At 39.9% G+C, this 23,087-nt stretch overlaps 1 protein-coding gene across 2 annotated transcripts in view; it reads right to left on the bottom strand.

The window, feature by feature from the left end:
• RELN (reelin) overlaps positions 1 to 20,278 on the bottom strand; it is a 528,348-nt gene extending 508,070 nt beyond the window's left edge. For both annotated transcript variants that reach the window (XM_047096965.1, XM_047096964.1), the window contains exon 1: positions 20,053 to 20,278. In XM_047096965.1, the coding sequence (XP_046952921.1) occupies positions 20,053 to 20,278 (226 nt within the window). The remainder of the gene's footprint in view (positions 1 to 20,052) is intronic.
• Between the last annotated feature and the right edge of the window lie 2,809 nt (positions 20,279 to 23,087).

Genomic DNA, 23,087 nt, shown 5'->3' with positions numbered 1-23,087 from the left:
ATTTAAAAGATCACTCACACTAGAGAATACTTAAGAATCAGTGGGAGAAAAATGTTCTATTCAGTAAATGGTATTGGGAAAACTGGTAGAACATACAGGAAAAAATCAGATCAGTACCATTCTTCTTAGACATGAGTGAATTCCAAATGAATTTGAGAGTTAAATGCAAAAACTAAACATTTTTCAAGCTCTAGGAGAAATGATGTAAGATTTTTCTTAATTTTTTTTTTCATTTTATTTGAGAGAGAGAGAGAGAGCATGCATGAGCAGCGGGTGAGGAGCAGAGAGAGAAGGAGAGGGAGAATCCCAAGCAGGCTCCAAGCTGAGTGTGGAGCCCAATGTGGGGCTTGATCCCATGATCCTGGGACCTGAGCCAAAATGAAGAGTCAGACATTCAACCGACTACGCCACCCAGATGCCCCTATATAAGGATGTTTTTATAATCTAAGGATTAATGAAATTTTTTATATGCTTAATACTGAAGGCAGAAGCCATATAGCAATAGCAGCTGACATTGACCAGCTTGCTATATACCAAACATACATTATCTTATTTATTGTCATATCATTTTAATGTCAGTTTTCCTTTTACACAGAAAAAAGGGGGCCTTAGAGAGATTAAGTAACTGTCACAGCAGTGTTTACAGTCAATCCTTATTCACAACTCCTCATGTGTTAATTCACCTACTTGCCAAAATGTATCTGTAACCCTCAAACCCAAATCAAGACTCAAGGTGGCTTCACAGTCATTCATGGACATGTACAAAATGACAATTTTGATTCACCCAACACACACATTCCCAGCTGAGGTCAACACTCTGCCTTCCTATTTCAGCTCTTATATTTTAAACAAGTATCCTTTTCAAGATCTATTTGCTGCCCCATTTTTCACATTTTTCTGCTTTTTGCTGGTGATTTCACAGTTTAAAATGGCCCCAAACCACAGTACTGAAGTACTACCTAGTGTTCCTAAGTGTAAGAATGCTATGATGTGCATTTTGAAGACAATACATTCATGCTAAGTTATAGTGCTGTAGGCCATGAGCTTAATGTTAATGAATCAACAATATATATTAAATAAGTATCTTTAAATAAAAACACACAAAAACAAGGTTGTGTATAAATCAGTTGGTGAAAATGTGACCAGAGGCTCATAGAAATCTAACTCTATATTTCCTCTAGGAACAAAGGGTTGGTGTTTGATCAGTGTTTGCAAAGACTTTGTAGAGTATCACAAATAACTAGAATCAGCTGTTAAAAAAAATTACAGTGCCAGGATTAAAATCCAGGCACGTCTGATCCCAGAGACCATACTACCAAACACTGTGTCATCCTCATTCTGTACAAAGGAAAAAACTGATAGGTTTGACTACATAAGTCGAAAGATAAAGGACAAACTGGGTAAAAAATATGGGTAAAATATATTACAAAGGATTTACTGACTTTAATAAAGGTTTCTTCAAATCAAATGAAGAAGAGGAATTCTAAAATAGATAAAACTGAGCAAAGGATCGGACAGATAATTCATACACATACCCACACATATACACACACAAATTAGTAATGAGATATAAGAAAAGTATTTGATCTCCCTAGTAATCAAAGAAATAAAAATAATTATAAAATGCTGTTTTTCAAACCTATCTATACATTTGGCAAAGACTAAAAAGAATTATATCACCCAGCATTAGTATGAATGCGCACAGAGGCCAATGATGTAATATTTTTTACGAAAATCTGGTGGTATGTATCAATATGTTAATGCTATTAATAAATTCTGAACCTGAAATTTCAGCTCTGGTTATTTACACTGTGAAAGTATTTAGGCATCAGTGAATGGGTAATGAACATAAATGAAAAAAATTCTTGCGATGCTGTATATATATTATCCCAAATCTGAATAGTAGGGGAAGTAAGTATATTTATATGTATTGATACAATGTAATAGTGTGCAGCCACTAAACAAAGATGAAGTTCTGCATTTACTGGTGTGGAAAGATACCGAACACATATACTGTGGCGGATATAGTTTGATCCCATTTGTGTGTGCTTGTATACATATGGATAAAAACAGCCTGCTTATAAGAGATCAGATTTAGAGATTAGTTGAAGGGCTCAGTTCTGAGGACAATATTAAAGAAGATTTCATTGGGTCTCATAACTCAACTTTAAAATTTTTCCCACTGAGTATTTCTTGCAATTATAGGACAAAGATGTACAATGCTGTCCCACTGAGAAGCAGTAATGAAGCTGAAAGACGGGTGAGGCCTGGGAAGGGGCTGTGTCACAAGTACTGGCATCAGTCACCTGACTATCTGTTTCAAATAGAGGGTGCGGTCATCTGTTCAGAATTCCTGAAGTTTGATACCACTAGATTTGGGAAAAGAGGCCATGATGAGATACAGCATCACTGTCAGAGACTTACAAGAAACGAGAAGATGAGAGTTGAGAACAAACAGGGGTGGTTTGAGGCTAAACAGGAAAGAACGAGAAACCTGCACAGTTTGCGTTTCTTTTATGTTCACTTTCTGGCTTTTCTTTGATAAAGAGGTAGATGCTTCACACACTGCTAATGTCTGTAAGCATAAGATAACATACATATGGTACAAGATTAGACAGAAATGCTTGGAGATTGGCACCCGAGAAAAGGTACCATCAGCAAGAGAGTACATTCATGATATCAGCAGTTTCTCTGATCCCCTGGTGTTTCACATTTGAGCATATCAGAATCCCAACAAGAATTCTGTGCAGGACAGTGAAATAGGCTCTGCCTAAAGAAGCAAAGGTCCCCTGAAGGCTTTAGTAAAGGCACCAGGCATTTGCACTTAAACACTGTAATCGGCAGCAATAATTCAATCCATATGGCACACAGGATAGCTTTCTCAACAGCATTTCTGACAGAAGCTAAGACAAAACAGGTAATGGCAGAAAGTTATTGTAGTAACAGAGAATGCCTCTGTGGATCATGGGGAGTCATTTGTTCCACATGAAAAGAAACATAAACAAATGAGATGAACACACTTAATAATGCATGCAACTTATTATAATCCACTACTTAAAATATAATAAAATAGGGAAAATTATGTCAATATTTACCTTGTCTCTAAGTAGGAAAAGACTCCTTAAGCACAAAAGTAGTATGAGAAAACAAAAGAAAAATGTATCTATTTTATTAATTTATTAATACAATCTGCATATAAAAATTCATGAAAAAAATAAAAATAAAACCACAACTTGGGGGAAATCATTTTGCAAAAATTTGAAATATGTGCAAGATACTCATCATAGTGTTTATATCACTGAAAACAAATATGTTTTCTATGACAAAAATGTCAAACCTACAAATTTATAAATTTTCCTACAAGCATACAAGAATATTATGCAGCTATTAAAATTACGTTTTGGAAAAATGCCAATATAATTATCACATAATGTTAAGAGAATAAGAGAAAAAAATTATAAATCCTATTATTATAAATATAGATCTATTTACTCACAGGAAAAAAAATCTGAAAGTATATCACAATAACAGTAATACTATTGTCTGTGCCAGACATTGTGTTGCTCTGTATTTTTTTTTTAATGTTTAATTATTTTGAGAGAGAGAGAGAGAGCTGGGGAGGCACAGAGGAAGAGAGAGGGAATCCCAAACAGGTTCTGCGCTGTCAGCCTGACATGGGGCTCAATCTCACAAACCATAAGAGCATGACCTGAGCCGAAATCAAGAGCCGGACACTCAACCGACTGAGCCACCCAGGTGCCCCTGTGTTGCTCTTTAAATGTACTATGTCACCGAAGTTTTGTAACAAACCCATGAGACAGGTACCATCATCACTGCTATTTTTCAAAAGAGAAAACAGACACAGAGAGGTGAGGTCATATGCTCAGGGCCATATAGTTTGAAAATGCAAAGTCCATCAAAGAACCCAGCCAGTCTCCTGAGCTTATATGCTATCGATCACCACAACTCCCTAAGATGTAAGTCTCCTCTGATTTTAAAGGCTCATAAATTAAGGTATCCAAATGTTAGAAATAGAGTGGGAATTTTTTTTTAATCTTTCCCATAATACTTGAGCAATTCTCACTATCAAACCTGAGAACATTCACTTGATATCTACAAGCTTGGAACTTCTGATCCACTCAACTTACAGGATATCAATAAGTGAAAATGAATGAAGATCCAGAATTCTTAGCTGCTGTTCCCTTCGTATATTCATCATTGCCCAAATAGATTTCTCTTAAAAGGGTAAATCTTTTGAGAAGTTTGAGGGTTTTTGTATGTTTTTTTCTATAAGGCTATTGCATATCTTTTGAGTATGGATCCAAGCTATTTTGGTCTCTGTTCTTCCCATTATTTATTCTCATTCAAATGAAAATTTAAATACAAACTAGCTACCCATTCATCAAAATTGCTTCAAATTTATTTATGGTTCAGCAAAGAAGAGCTTCTGGGAATAAGAGCTTAAAGTCTATTATAGTTTCTATTAATAATTGTAGTCACTAATTGCTATGAGAACTTTTTTGGATATGCTAACATATAGTTAAAGCAAAGCCAGTCCAACAGACTCCTATAAATAGCATTGTGTGGTCTCACAAAAGTCATGAGAATTTTGTAAGTTTGGAGGGTGGGAAAGTAGAGACACGGTTTTCAGATTTTTTAAACGTTGTTATCATGGACTCAAAAGGCCAAAATTTAGAAACTGTACTCACAAATTCTTTATAACTAATCCTCCCGATTGCCTTAATTATTTTAGAATTACCACTTTTCTAAGGCAGTTTTAACTATAACTGAGATTAGACAGGGTTCCCAAGTGCTATTTTTGCTCACTGATTCATTAAATCAAAATGTTTAAAGTGCCTGCTATGTGCCAGGCACCATTCTAGGCACTGGAAATAAAGCAGCAAACTAAGCCAGCGAAAATCCCTGTCTTGCTGGAGCTTAAAGGCAATATGCTGATGGTACACAGAAAACAAACAAGGTAAAAAACAAAATGTTAGATGATTAAAGCAGCTATGAAGAAAAACGAAGCAGTTCGGGGGATATGCAGTACCAGGGAGAGGAGCGGCCACAGTGGTAAAAAGCGTGGTGGGGAAGTCCTTACTGAGAAGGTAACATTTGAACAGGGACCTGAATCAGGAAGGGAGGAAGCATGGAGGTAGCTGGGGAACAGCATGCTAGACAGGGGAACAGCAAGTACAAAGGTTCTGAGAGGAGACTGAATCCATATGTGTTTGAAGAACAGAAAAGAGGCTTTAATGGTTTCAGTGGAAAAGAAAGATACGAAGCCAGAGAAGTAACAGAGGAGCCAGGTGCTCTAGGGCCTTACAGGCCAGGCCAGGGACTTTCTTTCTCTTGGAGAGGCATAGGGAGCAACAAAACAGATGGATAGAATTATGATAGGATTTATCATTCAAATGTAGGTATCTTTGCTGGTGAAAATGCTAAGCTGATGGGACACTGGGACAACACAGGCAGACCACAGCTGTTCAGGCAACCTGGTGGAATGAACCAGTTGCCATGGTTATGGAGCAGAGGACCAGCATGATCTTGGTTTGAGCTGGATCACTCTGGCTGCTGTTTTAAGATGAGCATGAAGATTAGGAGCTGCCATAACCCAGGTGAGAGGTGGTGGCCATGGCAGCTTCTGGGTGTGTTCTAATGTAAAGCCAGCAGGACCCAGGGATGGATCAGAGGTGGGATGTAGAGAAAGGTTTGGGGACTGAATGACTGTAAGACCTCAGCTGGCAATAATGAAGTTGAGGAGACTCAAGGAGGAGCTATCCTGTGGGTGGCAGCATGAGGAGCACATGAAGTTGGAGATGCCAACAGACATCCAAGTGGAGATGGTGAATGGGGAGTAAGACACAGTTCAAAGAGTCGTGTGGGAGTCACCAGCATGTAGATGGCCCTTAAAGCATCAGAATGGATGGCATCCTTAGGGAGACAGGGCAGATGAAAAAGAGAAAACGGTAAAGGACAGAGCCCTGAAGCCCTAGTAAAACAGAGTCTCAGGGAGGAGAGGAAGACACAAAAAAGGATGAAAAGGGGCAACGAGGGAGATAAGGAGAAACTAGGAGAGGGTGAAATCCCAGTGGCCAAATGACAAAAGTGTGTCAAGGAGAAGGGGGTGATCAACTGTGATAAATGATGCTTTGGTCCTAGCAAGCTGAGAACTGAGAGATGCATTTTGACATGTTCCCAGTAAATACAGGGATGGTGTGTCTATACTGATGCATGAAAGGAGAGGTATGCACTCATTAATTTACCTCTAATACTCCCTTGCAGGTCACTGAATTTAAGACCCCGAGGGGTATGAAGTGAAGAGGGGAATACACATCCCAGAGAAGCCAGGCTTCTTGTACAAAAATAGGTAGTCTGTACCATACCGTGTAGCTTCCGGAAGAGAACTAGACATGTCCACAAAGCTACAAAAGCATAAGTCACTTTTAGACTAGATCTGCCCCTCCTCCCCCCTCCAAAAAAATCACTACACTCTTCACATCTGATGAAAGAGATGAACTTCTTCAGATGAAGGAGAACACTGCCTCTCCACATGGCCTGTGTTATAAACATCACATTCACTAACCCAGAGGTCATTTCACATCTTTTATTCTTAAATGTATACACTGAATACTGTGGCAGCTATCTGTTATTTTGCCTGTCCTATTGCCCTCTCCCTCTTCTTTGGGGTAACAGCACCTCAATTTTCCTCTGGAAATTTATCCCTCCCACCCAACAGCCATCCAAGTGTGATGGCCAGACCCCAGGGAAGCCATTGAGACTTGTGGTCCCAGAACTAGAATTCAGTGATACAAGAAAGGAGAGGAGTTGAAGAGGATTCATCCTAATTGTGGGACCAAAAGAGCCTCGAAATCAGAAAAAAAAAAAAAAAAGAAAGAAAAAAGCCAGAAAATCATGGTCCCTTTACCACCTTGATTCCTTTAGCAACTGACCACTTGACATACTATCATCATGTCTAACATCTGGATTTTCCTTCCGTTATGCAACTTAACCCACCTTCCATTAATAAATTCCTTTAGCCCAGGTCATCCAGAGCTAGTTTCTACACCTGGAAACCAGAATACACTGGTATACCCACCACTTTCCAAATTCTGTGGTATCCAATAAAACTCATAAATTTTCAAGTCAGGTCCATTTTCCAACATAAGTAAAAATGAAGGTTTTTCTTTTTTATTTGCATCCAAGTTAGTTAACATATAGTGTAATAATGATTTCAGGAATAGAATTTAGTGATTCATCACTTACATGTAACACCAGTGCTCATCCCAACAAGTGTCCTCCTTAATGTGCATCATCTGTTTAGATTTCCCCCACCCAATACCCACCAGCAACCCTCAATTTGTTCTCTGAATTCAAGAGTCTCTCATGGTTTGTTTCCCTCTGTTTTTATTTGATTGTTTCCCTTCCCCTATGTTTATGTTTTGTTTCTTAAATTCCACATATGATTGAAATCATATATTTGTCTTTCTCTATTTCACTTAGCAGAATACACTCTAGTTCCATCCGCATTGTTGCAAATGGCAAGATTTCATTCTTTTTGATCACCAAGTAATATTCCATTGTATATACATACCACATCTTCTTTATCCATTCATCAGTTGATGGACATTTGGGCTCATAAAAATGAAGGTTTAGAGGCCATTATCATATTGGCATAATATTCTAATAACCATTCTGATACTCTGATTGTAAATGTTTCTTTCACTGACGTTTCTAAGGAGCGCCATTCTTTTTATTCATTGGAAACATTTGTCTTTAATCAAAGTAGTGGATTTTTTTAATGGCTGTTTCAACAGGACAGCAACCAAGCATGTGCCTCATTCAAGATTTCCTATTCTTTTTCTATTCTGTGGGGCTTCCATGGCTTTCGTTATTTTGTGGAAATGCTTGGGAACAACTAGTATAGAAGGGACAGGACAAACTTGTTTAGACAAGTCGTCATTCAGCCATTCAGGTCACATTAGTGAGTATTATTTTAATAATTGTGAAGAGCTTGATCTCTAGAGCATTTACATTTTACTTCAGCGAATATAGATAGGTGTCCCTTGGGTACTCATTAGTGATACCAATTTTGAATTTTCATTGACTGTAGTTTTCTGTATGTTTAAAATATTTCACAATTTATTTGGAATTGAAGTGTCTGCCTCACAGTTTCTGTTAAAAAGCTGACATAACCATTTGTTTGAGAGAAATATTCTCAAAGGTTTAATACCCACATCAGGGCAGATCACCAGGGGAAGCAGTCTTATGGCTTCCTACCCTACACTTTAGGCTCACAGATTCACCCACTAGACCTACAACTTGACACAGCTCACCAGGGAAGACTAATGGGAGAAACGGTCTGGTCTGTCCTACCTGAGAAAAGGAAATGTTTATATGTGGACCTTCTCTACATTTCTGATAATATCTTTATAAAGGCTACCGTCCTTTTGTTCAAGTCCGATGAGGCAAATGTTTCTCTCTTAGTGAAAGCATGGGCCTCCCTTCAGGCCCTCTGAGAATCTCAATGGGTTCCCTCTGCTTTAGTTTCCATGAGGCGTCAGTGGATCTCAGTTTAGATCTGAAGGCAAACTTCGGGATAAACTATGATGATGGTAACAAATGAAGACATATTTGTATTACTAACGTAAGTACGAAGCAAGGGCAGCTTCTAGGCATTAGACACTGATGGTCTTGCAATCCCTCATGTGTCACACTCGCCTGGTTGCCACAAAGCCTAAGGCTGACCTCTGCCCTCTGTGAAAGGAGGTGAATTATTTGAGGGCAAGCGCAGAGATGACCCTTGGCAGTTGCCCTTTTTTTCTTGTTCGAACAAGCACAACAGAAAGTGGTTTTTACAGACTGGACCCATGAATAAAAAACAATCCTCCAAAGCCAAGTGCAAAATAAACATTATGCCATTGGTGTCATTATCACCATGTATGCAGACCTGTGACTAGTGAGCAGGTTAGACACTGAAAGGAGCTCTGGGTTGTCACAAGGACTCAATATGTGCCACATCACTCAATTTTCCAGGCGGTCCCTGCAGACTAATAACACATAAAGGAATTTCCTGAAGAAAGAAATATATTACAAATACATGAACTTCAATCAAAATTTTTTGAAATGGCTCTCTTCCAAGAATTCTCCTCTTGTATTCCAGTTCTACTTAGGTTTTATTAGTGAGTCAGAGAATAAACTTCCTATTTACTTAAAAAACTTAATAAAAATTACACTCATCAAAATGTTAAAAATAAATTTGAACAAAATTTACAAATCATATTTATATATTTTTGTCATCATACTTTGAAGGCATGTTAACTCTTTCATGTCAACAGTATACTAAGTGATTATCTTTACTTTCTGCTTTATCTGGAAGATAATGTCTTAGACAATGAATATTTAGGACTTAAATTCTGACCTTGTTTGGCATAGATATCATCTTTCTGCTTCAGGTTTTCAGTCTTTTTTTAAGTTTATTTATTTATTTTTGAGAGACAGAGAGAGAGAAAGTGCAAGCAGGGGAGGGGCAGAAAGACAGAGTGAAAGAGAATCCCAAGCAGGCTCCACGCTGTCAGCAGAGAGCCTGACTTGAGGCTTGATCTCACAAACCATGAGATCATGACCTGAGCCGAAATCAAGAGCCAACCTGAGCTTAACTGACTGAGCCACCCAGGTGCCCATCAATCTTTATTTTAAATAACAAAATTGGCTTTTACTTTTCTTTGTTTTTTTTTTTCTTAAAATGTCTCTTATTATTTCATATTATCATCCCTTTCCTAAAATAAGTATCATTTCTATAAATAAATGCGTACCGGTTAGAAGCATGGATTCTGGAACAAGACTTTGCCTAATAGCTTTCAAATCTTAAGCAAAACACTTACCTCTCTGTGACTCAGTTTCTATGTCCAGAAAAAGAGGATAACAGTACCTAACTCATAAAGTTGAAGTGAAAATTACATATTACATGCCTAGCATACACTAAGTGCTACTTTAGGGTTTGCTATTAGTATTGTTGCTATTAATTTATTTCTAAGCCCTTGAGAGTTACCTTTTCTTATTTTTTGATAGTATCAGTGCTTGGAATGGAAATGTGAACCTCCTTTTTCTAAAAGAGACTAAAACCCATTAATTTCTGTATATTCTTCCATCATAAACACTGGACATATAATATTTTTTTGCAGTATGAGAATGCAGGAAGTGTTTATCTGAGAAAAGGAAATATGAAAAGAACTGGAACTATGATCATAGGATATTTCAACATTCATAACAAAGGTGGCCTAAACAAAAAGATTACATGTTCCCGAAGGTAAGACTGAGATGCCTGTTTCCTCTGTCAATATGTAGCAAGCAAGAGAAATGACAATGTTGGATTTGGTCCTAGAGGCTGAGCCAGACATAACAAACAAGGTTAAGGCTGGGGCAGAGCTCACATTCACAACCATGTCACACATCTAAGTATTTGAAACATCAACAGGATTTACATATGGTGATGCTGCATTTTAGACAGAAAGGATCATCAGGAAACAAAGTTTGGTGAAGGAAACTAGCATAAACTGTCAGTTATAAGAAACTTCAGAAATTGGAGGTCGGGGATAGATGACTTTCTCAAAGCATTACTAAAAAGTCAACATGAAATGCACTATTTTTGCTACTTGCCAAAGTAGCACACCTTAAGGGATATTTTTAAAATGTATTATCAGAAGTGTCTTAGGAAACACCCTACTTCCAACACAGTGGCCAAAAACAATTCTACAGGAGGATGAGAGCAATTCAGAGCTTGATATAAGAATTGTGACTGACCTTAAAGAGAATGTAAGCTGGGTCATCTGGGCATTCAGAAGAAATAATTAGGACTACATTCACCTGCACATAACAGGAAACTGATTAAGTTTTCTTAAGGTACAAGAAATTCAGAAGAGGTATTCCAGGGCTGGGACAGCTGCTCAAAGGTACAAATAAAGACCAAGGCTCCCTCTAAACTCCCATCCTCAAGGTCACAAGATGGCTGTACCACACCCTGGCTAGAAGAAATGGGTAAGAGTAGAGCAAAAAGCAAGTATTTGCTGAATCTTTTAAAAAATCATCTTTATCAATTTTATCAATAATCTTTCTGAAGATACCACCCAGTAGACTTCCACTTCATCTCACTAAACTTTACAGCAAGGGAGCCTTGAAGGTATTTTTAACTGGACACATAGTTGTTCTCAACAAAACCAGTTAGTAAGAAAGGGAGTTTCAGTAATGAATAGGTAGACAACAGGCAGTGTATGTAACACAATGATACATTATGCAATCTAGGGGCAGGACAATCTTCCTCCAATACTGTCTAGGGAAGAAGATGTCAACCTGCCCAGCTGACATGAGTTGGTTTAGAGAAGCTTTCCTAGAGGCTGGAATCTGCCATTGTGATCATCTAACTCTAAGCTCCCCAACAACCTGCTAATAGTCATTTGCCAACCATAAAAACCTTGCTCCTGTGGACAGACAGAATGCATTGGACAGGCAAAGCCTTTATCCTGACAAGTATATTTTGTATTATAAATGAACTGACCTTCCACTTTACCACCTAACCACTTGTGGATCTCAGTTTCCTCAATCAGTCCCTGAGGACCTGGTGAACTCTGGATTCACTATCAAAACTAATCTCTCTCAGTTCTAGTTTGGCTGAAATAGTTTTGTATTTCAAAACAGGGGGTTGTAGACATATGTATCATAGGATTTGACAAAATATATTAAACTGATGTCAATATTTACTTATCTTGGCATCTTTCCCAGACTACACTTAAATATACAAAATTTGGTTGTTATGATCCTCAAGTAAGGAAAATAATCAACTTAGGAACAGGAAGGTTTGAATTAGGAATTGGATAAATTAATAAAAGTTTTGGGTGGACTAGAACCTCACTAATTAACCCTTAATTCTGTGCAAGTCATATATTTATTCTGGCTGGGAAGCACTTTCTGATCATACATATTTGGTGATGAGTTGATTTTTTTTTTTAACTTTTGTGACTCTCCTTAATAACTCAATTGAAAACTTCTCTTGAAACGTACCACATATTGACACAGCACAAAATGAACATGCATGGGTAAATGGCTATCTATATATACAATGCTTCAAATACTCTTATCTAATGTTGGGTGATTATACCAGATGATAATAGCTACTATATGATAAGCACCTACTGTGTGGCAGGTACTTTATATGCATAACCTTATTTGATGACAGCAACCCTGAAAATGAATATTATTATTTCATACATCAGAATGAGGAAACTGAGGCTTGGGGATGATAGAGAATTGCCGAAGGCACATGACAAATAAGTGGCAGAGAAAGGATATACACCCGGCTCTCTCTGCTGCCAAAGCTTGAACTCTTTCTCATACATACATGACTGTGCTCCCTGGACTGCTCTTTTTAGTGTGAATAACACTGAACCGAGCCAAGAAATCTTTGAAGTTTTGAGCTGAAATAGACAATGGCACAAAACAATAAAATAGATCTTGTTCAAGAAAGATTATGGTACTTACCCCAGAGCAACACATCTCCCTTCTTAATTCCCAGTCTAGTGTTTGCCTTAAACCAAGGCCCCCATCCCCTTTTTGACCTGTTTTTTGAGAGCCAGAAACCAGTAAGATGGCATCATTATTTCATATCCACACAACTGCAGTTAAGAGCCTTGGCAGAGAGACCAGCAAGTAAATGAGATGACTGGAGGTGACCGAGGTGATGATAAAGTCCTTCATCAGTTTACTAGAAGAGATTCTATGCACTCAAGCATTCAGACGTCTCCAAATTGAGCTATCTTTTAGATTCAAGCTAATTCAGTATGCCATTTTCTAATTTCTGTAACTACCCCTTGTGTGTACATATATGTTTCTGTGTGCAAACTTTGAATCTGCAGTCTGACCAAGTAAGTCACGGTGAAGAAAGCAGCCAACTCAGAATTAAACAGCTACAGGCCTGGGGGTGCCTGGGTGGCTCAGTCGGTTAAGCATCCAGCTCTTAATCTCAGCCTGGGTCTTGACCTCAAGGTTTTGAGTTCAAGCTCTGCGCTGGGCTCCAAGCTGGCTGCGAAGACTACTTTAAAATAATTTTAAAATAATAAAATAAGGGGCGCCCGGGTGGCTCGGTCGGTTGGGCGTCCGACTTCAGCTTAGGTCATGATCTCACGGTCCATGAGTTCGAGCCCCGTGTCAGGCTCTGTGCTGACAGCTCAGAGCCTGGAGCCTGTTTCGGATTCTGTGTCTCCCTCTCTCTCTGACCCTCCCCCGTTCATGCTCTGTCTCTCTCTGTCTCAAAAATAAATAAATGTTAAAAAAAATTTTTTTTTAAATTAAAAAAATAATAATAAAATGAAAACAATAAAAAATAAATAGCTACAGGTTTGAACGTTCTTCTGAGAGATTTTACAGTGTAGGAGGAAGGGTCCACTTTTCTTTTAGGAATAATTAACCCATAACTTTTTAAAAGGGCAAGTGCATGTCACAGAAAAAATAACATTAAATTTTTAAAAGAATAATATAAAAAGCCTACTCATCCACTTCTATGCTTGCAAATATCCAATGAGAAAAATAATGGATATAAATGTACTGATGTTTTTCATGTTACAGTCAAAGGAGAGAAAAAATAGAGATGGTGACAAAAAATCTGAAGGGGAGAAGGAAAAAGAGAAAAAATAGAAAGAACAGAAGAGAAATGTAACACAGAAAAAGGGAAGGAAGAGGGGAGAGAAGGCAAGTACCTGTGATGTGGTAGAAGGAAGAATGAGAGGAAAGACAATGAGAAACTATAGGAGGAGGAAGAAAGGGACCAAGGAAGAGAGCAGGTGAGATATAGATGGAAGGAGAGTGGACAGAGCAGGAAGGGCAGAGAAAGTGGATTCTGAGATGTACACTCATCACTGATTGGTTAACTATGATCACACCTCCATGTCACTTAGTATGTGGGCACCAGCATACATCAGTGGCAAACAATCTCGGGTTTTATAGTTGCAAGGAATCCTTTAATCAATAACGTTTAATTTATTCTGTTTTCCAAATAAAGTTTTCTTTTTCTCAGGAAAGATAATTTAGTATCAAAAGAGAACCATGGTTTTCAGTGTTTACTCTGAAACATTAGAGTTCCTATAACTCTCTTCATGGCATTCAAAACTATCTAATTACCTTCGCTTTGGTTTTTTGAGTGATTAGAGCTGCTTTAAGCCACAAAGCAACACCTGTACATTTGTACTGATCCTTCGGCACGCACCCACATCTCGTTGCTATATTGGTTCCTACATGGGGTTGAATAAAGAAGGAAAAAAACATGTATAGTTTTAGCAAAGCATACACTTTAGAAATAATTGGTTAACCCATAGGCACAGCATTCAACCCTTTAGAAGCTCTGCCTTCAGTGAGATGGGGCATAGCAGGTACCATGGCGAAAATTACTCTCTGAGCTACACAATTAAAACCAAAAAGAGATCACCTCAGGAATTACCTGACAGCCAAGAACATATATACTTTTAAATATACCATTCCTGTGTTTGGACAGTCATTATGAAATCTTCATATTTGAGATTTCAACACCAATTTCTGAAAATGTGTTTTTAATACTTTTTTTGCTTAAACTTGATAAGAATGATATTACACAGTTTGGTTATTTAATAAATGATTCTAAAGTTGATGAGGTGGGTTAATCATCCAAATGTTTCCTGAAACCAAAATATTTAGATAAATGAATTTCTCTTTTTATATGTGCTGTGTCTTTACTCAGACGAAGCCTAAGCCATTTCTCTTTGTTCATAGTGAACTGCCATTCTAACAAAATGCATTCCACCTTCCTTCTCTTCCTGACAGAGGGTAGGGCCATCCATTTTTGCTATTTCTATATTACATAAAGAACTTAAAATTTCTTTAAGAACTTTATATTTTGTGTGAAAATACGTACAATTTTTTTAAATGCCAATGTTCAAAAAGTACTGATTACTCAATTTATATATGCTTTTCAAATGTAAAGGCTATTTGAAATACTAAGGGTTCAATGCATCAGCAACTATTTGTGAACATTAAAGCCATAGTAAGTGCCATTTGAAATAATCAGAAGAACAATTCTGATTATTGCAACACATTCTAAATAAATTGATCATATAAGGTTCCCAGGTTGTTCTATAAAGTTGATCAATTCCAGAGAGGGAAAAAATAAATCAAAAATGGCTCTTAAATGTATTCTTTTGAATGAAACTAATTCATGAAAAAATTTGAAAGTCAATAGTATGGAACTTTAAAGTCTTGTTACAATCACATATCATCTACTTTTTAAAGGTGAAAAGAAAAAATTATGGGAATAAGACAGTTCTATAAAAAACATATGATTATAATGATACAACTTTATTTTATTCTTTAGTGTTTTTAATGAAAATAAAATAATAGTTTAAAGAAGCACAAAAATTGGAGGGAAGTACTCTAATTAAATAATTTCTGGTAATGAAAGAATATCTGCCAAAATGAGATGTTTTCAATTATGAGCCTATAACTTGATTTAAGTCTTGATTTTTTAACCTCTCATGGGGAAACACACTAAAGCAAGATTTATGTGATTTATGAAACAATCTGAACCATCTCACTAAAAAATGTTTGAAATGAATTGTACAGAGTGAGATGAAATATATAACAAGTAAAGCAAAATGCTTTAAAATGGTCAATTTTCACAGTCACATACAAATAGGACACAGCTGCAGTTCACTTTTAAATTGCACTTAACAAATGATCCTAACAGTTTAAGTATGCTGATTCTGAAATCTGAGACAAGTAAAGGACAAATAACCACAAACCTGATCGACAACACAGTTACCTTACCAATATCACATTACTTTAATTCAAATGATAAAATCATACCCTTGAAAGGAATTTAATCTGGAGTATATTACCAAAAACTACATCTGACATATATATCATTCCTATATTTGAAAGGTCATTATACTGCACTGCCATTGAACAGTGATTTTTAAATAGCAACCAGTTGATTCCAGAACACATATATTTATAATAGTAATACTGGCTATTGTTATGACAAAGTGGTCTTTCTCCAATTATATCTTTTCTTAGGTAAATGCTCAGTTTTAGCAGGAAATGACTTTCCCAATCACCCCACAATATGATTAAATAAATAATGGAATGGAAATGTAGCATGAAAGAACACCAACAGTGATACTGGATTTACAAAATACAATAAAATCCCCCTTCTAAAGCATTATACCACACTGTTAATTCAGTTCTGCTTAAGACAATTTTTTTTCCCCTCAATCAATAATTTAGAACATTTTTTCACTGTTGAGGGAAGATTTGCCCCACCTTATGCATCCTTAAAGAACAGGGATTCTAGTCTATTTCAGGATTCAGATAAAATGTCTTACTCAAGCTCAGGTACTTTCCACAGACTCATTTACTTATGTTTGGCTTTCATAGTTGCTTTTTCTAATATCTCACCTCTCTTCTCTGAGGGTAACTGAGTAAGCCAATCTTATGAGTAGGTAGGTTCTTATTTACACGACTTCAATGATTTCTAAAAGTCTTTCTATCCCAAAATATACTAACTGCCTGGTTAGTGATGCTAAAATTCTTCAAAACAAAATAAAACAAAAAAGGAAAACATCTTTCTACCATTATAATTAAGACTGTGGGAGGATTCAATATTGATGAGTCATCCTTACTACAAATCAGTTGGGGGAGGAGTTATAAACAAAAAAGGATAGGTAGATACCTGTGAGTGAGAAGGAAGAAGAGGGATTATAGTAGGAAAGGGAAGGTGCAGACATCAACTCAACCTTTGCATGTTTCACAATACTGCCCTGGTCCACAGGAGGGGAGCAGGGAATCGCCAGGTGTGGCTGGGAAAGAGAAATGGCTTCTGACTAGACCATCTAGGTTTCCATTTCCTATCTTCCCATTATTCACAACTTTCTACCAAAAAAAAAAAAAAAAAATCAGGTTTGATCCTGGAAACTGTGTTGTAGAAACTGACCATACTTTGGGACTTACGCAAAAACAGCAAATTCTAGGGGAAATAAAGTTTCTGATTCTGAGACCTTTCTAATTCAACATGATGGATGTGAGACCTCTTTTTGCTGAGCTTCTGGAGTGTGGTATACTCATGCAAGGACACCATAGTTCATTGTGACTAACGATGCCCTCTCAAGAGAGTCGTAGACAACAGAATTTAAAAGATACAAGAAGATGAAAACAGAAGTACCAAGTGATACCCTTTAATAAAGAGATGAAAACTAGTAGAAATAACCAAGCACTCTTTACAGAGTTGTCAAAACTGCAAATACATGGATAAACTATCTAATGTTGTAAATAGATGACAACTGTTAGACATGCCAGTTTCAAATTCTTTAGTATTATATTTTTGTTTTTCCAAAGATTTTCAAAAAATCTTTAAAGAACGATGACACATACACAGACTCGTAATTTTGAACCACTTTTACACTAGACTGACATTTGCCTTTCCACTTCACATTCTGAGCTCTGTCACATAGCACAAGTCTCAGAGGGCAGCTGACATCATAGTCTGATCTACAGTAATGTTCTGTGTTAGGTGCCCTTGTACATATGACTTCTATCGCAATGCATTCTTTTAGGTAAAAAGTGACAACCATCAGCTGTATGCAAACACCATTCCTCCAAATGAGGAGTCCAATGTAAATCATACAGAAGACTGATTTTTCCAGACATAATTGCTACCTTTAAAGACTGAGAAATCTCAAGCTAAGGTTTTACAGATTTCTGAGCTTTAAAAAATGTTGGCTGAATGACCTTCTATTTTGGTCTCCTATAAAATGAGCCAACTGGAAATGTACAATAGGTTAAGTTTTCCTATGATCAGTTCAGTTCTTAAAGACGCCATATAATTAACTTTAACATTATTTTTTTTAAGTCTAAAAGAAAAAGAGACACATGTAAGCCTCATTTCATTTTTAAACCATTCTTCTACCTGTAGAACATTTTACAGGGAAAAACTCTTACTGAAGGCCTGTAGCTACAGCCAGCTTCAAAATCTAAATATTTGATAAAACAGGTAACAGGAATTTAAAATATGACATGAACAATTCTCAAAGTTTATAATAATTTGATATTCTTGAAGTTACTCAAGAATAAAATTTCTCTATCTTCACTGACGGTGCGGAAAAGAGGTAGAAATTGAGGCTTCCCCCACGATGTCCAACTTGAAGAATTACACTTTATTCTTACTCTATGTTTTCAGACTTAGGGATGTGATTATGGTCAGTCTTTGGCTGACTTATATTTGCCAGCTATCTAGCAAAAGCAAATGCTATGTCATATTTTAATATTTTTAAGTTTTCTACGATGGCACCTTACAAAGGATGAAGAAAACAGAAAAAAAAAAAAAAAACAGTAACAAGGCTTTGTTATCACATGGCCTTCCATTGCAACCTGGCAATTATACCTTTTAGCCCAGCTCTGGCTCACTTACCTACCACTCTCACTTAGAACTAATAACAGACAAGCCCCTTTGCTAAGGGTCACACCAAGTGACAGGCTCAATCAATCAGTCTGCAGGTTAGGTCTGGGTTGCCATCATACTGGCTGGTCTTTCCACTTAAAAGATTCTCACCACCTCAGAAAAAAACACCAGAACGTTATTGGGAAGAGAATGAGCTAAACACTTTATTAAAGAAGGGACTAGTTACAGAAAATTAATTTTACAAAGTCTAAAATTCCAACGAATTAGACTCCTGGCTTTACAGACAAGGCTGCCACCATGCCACAAGAAAGTTGTAAAAAGCACTATTTTAAATCCCCAGAAAGCATTTATTTACGCAAAACATTTTAAAGCGGATATGAAGGTGTTTTTAAAAAAAGAGAAAACTTAAGGACTCTCATCATTCTTACACGTATGTTTATCTGAAATGCCAGCTGCTGGGTGGATTATCTCCTGCTATGTCAATAACTGTTAGCCTACAAGACATCGAAACTATAATATGAGATTACTAGGCAATAGTTTCTATTTGATTGAGTATAAGTATTTTTGCCTTGAAATTCTAATCAAATAAATGCCTGTCGTGGCTTAGAAGTTCCATGGAAGTGAAATGCCCAGAAGTGCCAGAGGAAATAACAGAAAATGGACAGTATCTTTTTTCCCCACATACACGACTAACTAGCTTAAAACAGTCAATATACATGCACCATACAAAATTATATTTCTTGTAGCTAAATTTTACTTCCTCAGTAATGTTTAATTTTGATGAAGGACTCCATAACAATGATCCTCTTTTAAAAGGCATCTTTAAATTATAAGGGGCTTCCACAGCCCTTACCTGGAAATTAAAGCTGTGCAGATAAAAGACAAAGTCATCAATACACAACAGAGACCACTTGGAAAAAAAGCAGCACGTTAAAAAGTAAAAGGAAATTTTTTTTAAAACCCATCTTACGGACATTTTAAAGGACACCTTATGAAGAATAAAGAGCTGGAAGAAAGCCGCTCCATTTCAGGAGGGCTGTCTGACACTGGATGAAATGAGGGACCCCTGGCTGGCGAGCAGCGGGAACTTTGCAGCGGGCAGGCGACGGCGCGGGGCAGCCGGGGACCGGGGCGCGTCAATCTGTCACCAGCCCGTCCGCCAAGCCCCGCGCCAGCCCCAACGCCACCCTTCAGGGGGAACCGGGAGCAGGACAAAGGTCTGGAATCCAAGCACGGGGTTAGGGAAACAAGACGCGCGCATCCACTAAACGTGTCGGCTGCAAGGACAAGGCGTGAGGGGGAACGACGCCAGCCCCCAATTCTCAGGCGTTTCCCACAAGAACCGGCTCATTACGAGCAGATGCGTGAAGGGAGTGTGTGGTGTGTGGCGAATAAATCCCAACTCGCTGCTCGATCCTCACTAACTTTGTTCTCTGGGTCCCTTCACAGAGCTCTAGGTTGAGGGAAGGGTTCTCTTGGCTCTCGTTTAAATGGCCCCTTGGAAGAAGGAAAGAGATAAAAAGCTGCGCTCGCGGGCGCACCGGGCCGGGCGGCGAGCGCGGAGCCGCTGTGGTACCTACCATGGTATTCTTGTCCCGGTACGTAGTAGGTGGGGTTGCCCGCAATGTGCAGAGAAATGAGCACCTCGCCCTGCTCCCCATCCCCTTCCAGCTCCCCGTGGTGGGTGCACAGGAAAAAGAAGGGCGAGAAGCGGGGGTAATAGCCCACCGCCGCACGCGCCCTCAGCGTCGCCCCCAGCAACAGCGCCAGGAGGAAAGTCCGCGGGGCCCAGCAACTGCGCTCCATGCCGCCGCCGCCGCCGCCGCGCGCCGCGAGCGCCGCTCGCTCATTCAGTTTGGGAGGCGCCGGGACGGAGGAACCACGCGCAGGGAAGGCGAGAAGGCGGCGGACGGGAGCAGAGAGGACTCGAGAGCGGAGCTCCGCCGGGAAGTTCGGCGGGAGACCACGGCTCGCAAAGTTTCTTTGGGCCGGCGGAGAGCGGGCCCCGGGCTGCGGGCGCCGAGAGCGCGTCGGCCGCCGCCTCTGTGCGCTGCCGCCGCCGCCTCTGCGCGACGCCCCTCGGCCAGGCCTGGGAAAGCGCCCGCCCCCCTCCACACCTTCTTAAAGCCCCGGGCGCCGAGTCCCCCCCGCCGCCGCCACACGTGTCCCGGCCGCTCCCCCGCCCCCGCGCGCCGCGCCGCGCGCGCCCGCCCGGCCCCCGCCCTCTCGGCCTCGCTCGCCGGCACCTAGCGCGGCGCGGGGCGTACGCCTCCCGGGGCACCCGCGCCTCAGCCCAGTTCCCACCCGGAAGGGCGGCGGGGGGGCGCGGGCCGGAGGAGGGGGTTGGGCAGGGGGGGTGCTGTCGGGGGCCTCGGGGCCCGCCAATCTGCGGTAAGGGACGGAGAAACCTCGGAGAGAGAGAACCTCCCGCCAGCTGTCTGGAGGAGCACAAGGAGACGACCATCCCCTTTGGCCCTCAGATTTCCCTCTTTTTCCTGAGAGGAGGCGCGGGGTAAAGAGAGAGGTGGTGGGGCCGGCGCTAGCGCCGGCTTCTTTGTCTGAGCCGCCTGCGCCCCGCGCCCCTCGGGGCTCGCCCGCCTCGGAGCCCGGGCGGCCTGCACTTGTTCTGGGGATCCGCCCGCGGCCCCGAACCGAGAGGGGCCCCTGCGCTCCCTTCCCAGGCAGGCCTCGCGTCCCTCCTGCTGCCCCCCGCCCGGCTCCTCGTCGCAGCGACTGAGCCTCATCTGTAGCCGGATTTTAAATGAGATTAAGGGAAAGTGGAATTGGCAGCCTCGAGTGGTGCCTGGAAATGGTGGTTTGTGCTACTCGGGTGTGGGGAATTGTGTGGCAGGAAGGGCTGGCGGAGCTGAGCCCCGACAGGCGCTCTTTGCTGGACTGTTCTGTTATTCATTGCTGCTGGGTTCTTCAGGCGGAGAAGGTTGTAATTTTTTAAATCAGTGTTTATTTCCTTTAAATGTCAGCTAAGACCAATGTCCCTGAAATAGGGGAAGGGGAAAACGTTCTGGGGAGATGCTGGCAGTGGTGATTGAAGCGGGTGGTAATGAGCTGCTGCACATGAGACTGTGGGGAAGTGAAATAAAAAGCACGGTTTTTAACCGAGGACGGCTGGCAGGAGCCCTGCGGCATCCAGAGATGGGGGAGCTGGGTTGCCAGGTTTTAATGCCTCTCCCCACCCTCCCTTGGCTTACCACCAAGCCCAGATAAACCCGCACGTACAGAAATGAGTAGATTATAAAATTGGAAAGAATGGTGTCTTTGCCTATTGGGAAGGGGGCGGCCTGAAAGGCAGGGTCCAAAGGGGAGACTTCAATAGTCCTTTGGTTGCAAAAGGAGGAGATTGTTTTTCTTCCTTGTATCCAAACCGAGTTCAGACTGGCAGAAAAAGCCCACTTCTGGCTACCTTCTCGTTTTCCTTCTTTTGATCCCCGAGGGCCTGACTGCTCTATATATTTGATGTAATCATCCTTAGCACTGCAGCTCTGTGCTGGGTGGAGACTATATGGGCTGTAGGTAAATGACTGCATTTAATACTCACACCACCCCCAGAGGCAAAAAATTATCTCCATTTCACAAGGGAAGAAACAGTCAGAAATGTTAATTTGCCCAATATCAGTAACAAAGGCTGGATGTGGGACAACCTGGCTGCTGGCTCTAAAGGCTCTCACCCAGAGCTGTCCTGCAACCATCTACAACCTTAGCTAGAAGGAAGACTACCACCACCACCTGTTCACAGCAGGCAATGTTGCCCTGAATAGAATTACAAGACACTCACCCCACAGCCGGCATGACTGTTACCATGTCTTCCTGTCCAGTTAGGTGAATATAACCTATCACAAAATGAATCACTTCTAGAACGAATCCGAAACTATTGCACATTTTTAGCTAACTTTAAACATGTTTACCATGTGCCCAAGTGCTGTCCTAAATACTTCAAAGACTAAACTCTTAATCCTCATAACAACTTTATGTGTAAGCCTCATTTTACATACTGTGAAAATGGAGCACAGAGAGGTCAAGCTGTGTGTCCAAGGTCACACAGCTGATAAGTGAGAGAGCTATGACTTGAACAGTCTGATTCTAGAGTCCCAGCACTTAACCACTGTAAACCACTTCTAAGGAATGCATGTTGGTATTGTTAGAGGGATGAGAAAAAGAATTATTTTTTACTAATGTCAGAGTACCTCATTTAATCCTTACATTAGCGTGTTTAGTAGGTACAATTATTCTCACTTTTTAGAAAAGAAAGTTGAGATTCATAGAAGGTTAGTGATTTTTCAGGGGCACTCAGAAAGGAGCCTGGGATGAAATCTGGCCATGCTTGTTCCCAAGGCCGCCGCTTTAAATAAATTGTCTTTAGTAAAAGCACTGATAATTGGTCCAGGACATAACCGGCACTTCATTCCCAGAAGGTCGCCAATTCCCAGAGGTCCCCCTTTTTCTATTCTATACGAAGTACTCTCTTCTGCATCTTTTACCATAACTTTCTTAACATTCAATTTATATGACTAAGTTTATTTTCCAATCTTTCCCTTTGTTTGTGCTTTCTTAACTTTTTACAACATTACCTTGCTATGTGCATTTTGGTGACTTTCAT

This window comes from Lynx rufus, unplaced genomic scaffold (assembly GCF_022079265.1).
Source record: "Lynx rufus isolate CCGP_SWC_20201006 ecotype Redwood Valley unplaced genomic scaffold, mLynRuf1.p SCAF_4, whole genome shotgun sequence".
In the NCBI taxonomy this organism is placed as follows: domain Eukaryota; kingdom Metazoa; phylum Chordata; class Mammalia; order Carnivora; family Felidae; genus Lynx; species Lynx rufus.
The sequence above is the reverse complement of the archived record's forward strand: the minus strand, read 5'-3'. Positions and strand labels throughout refer to the sequence as shown.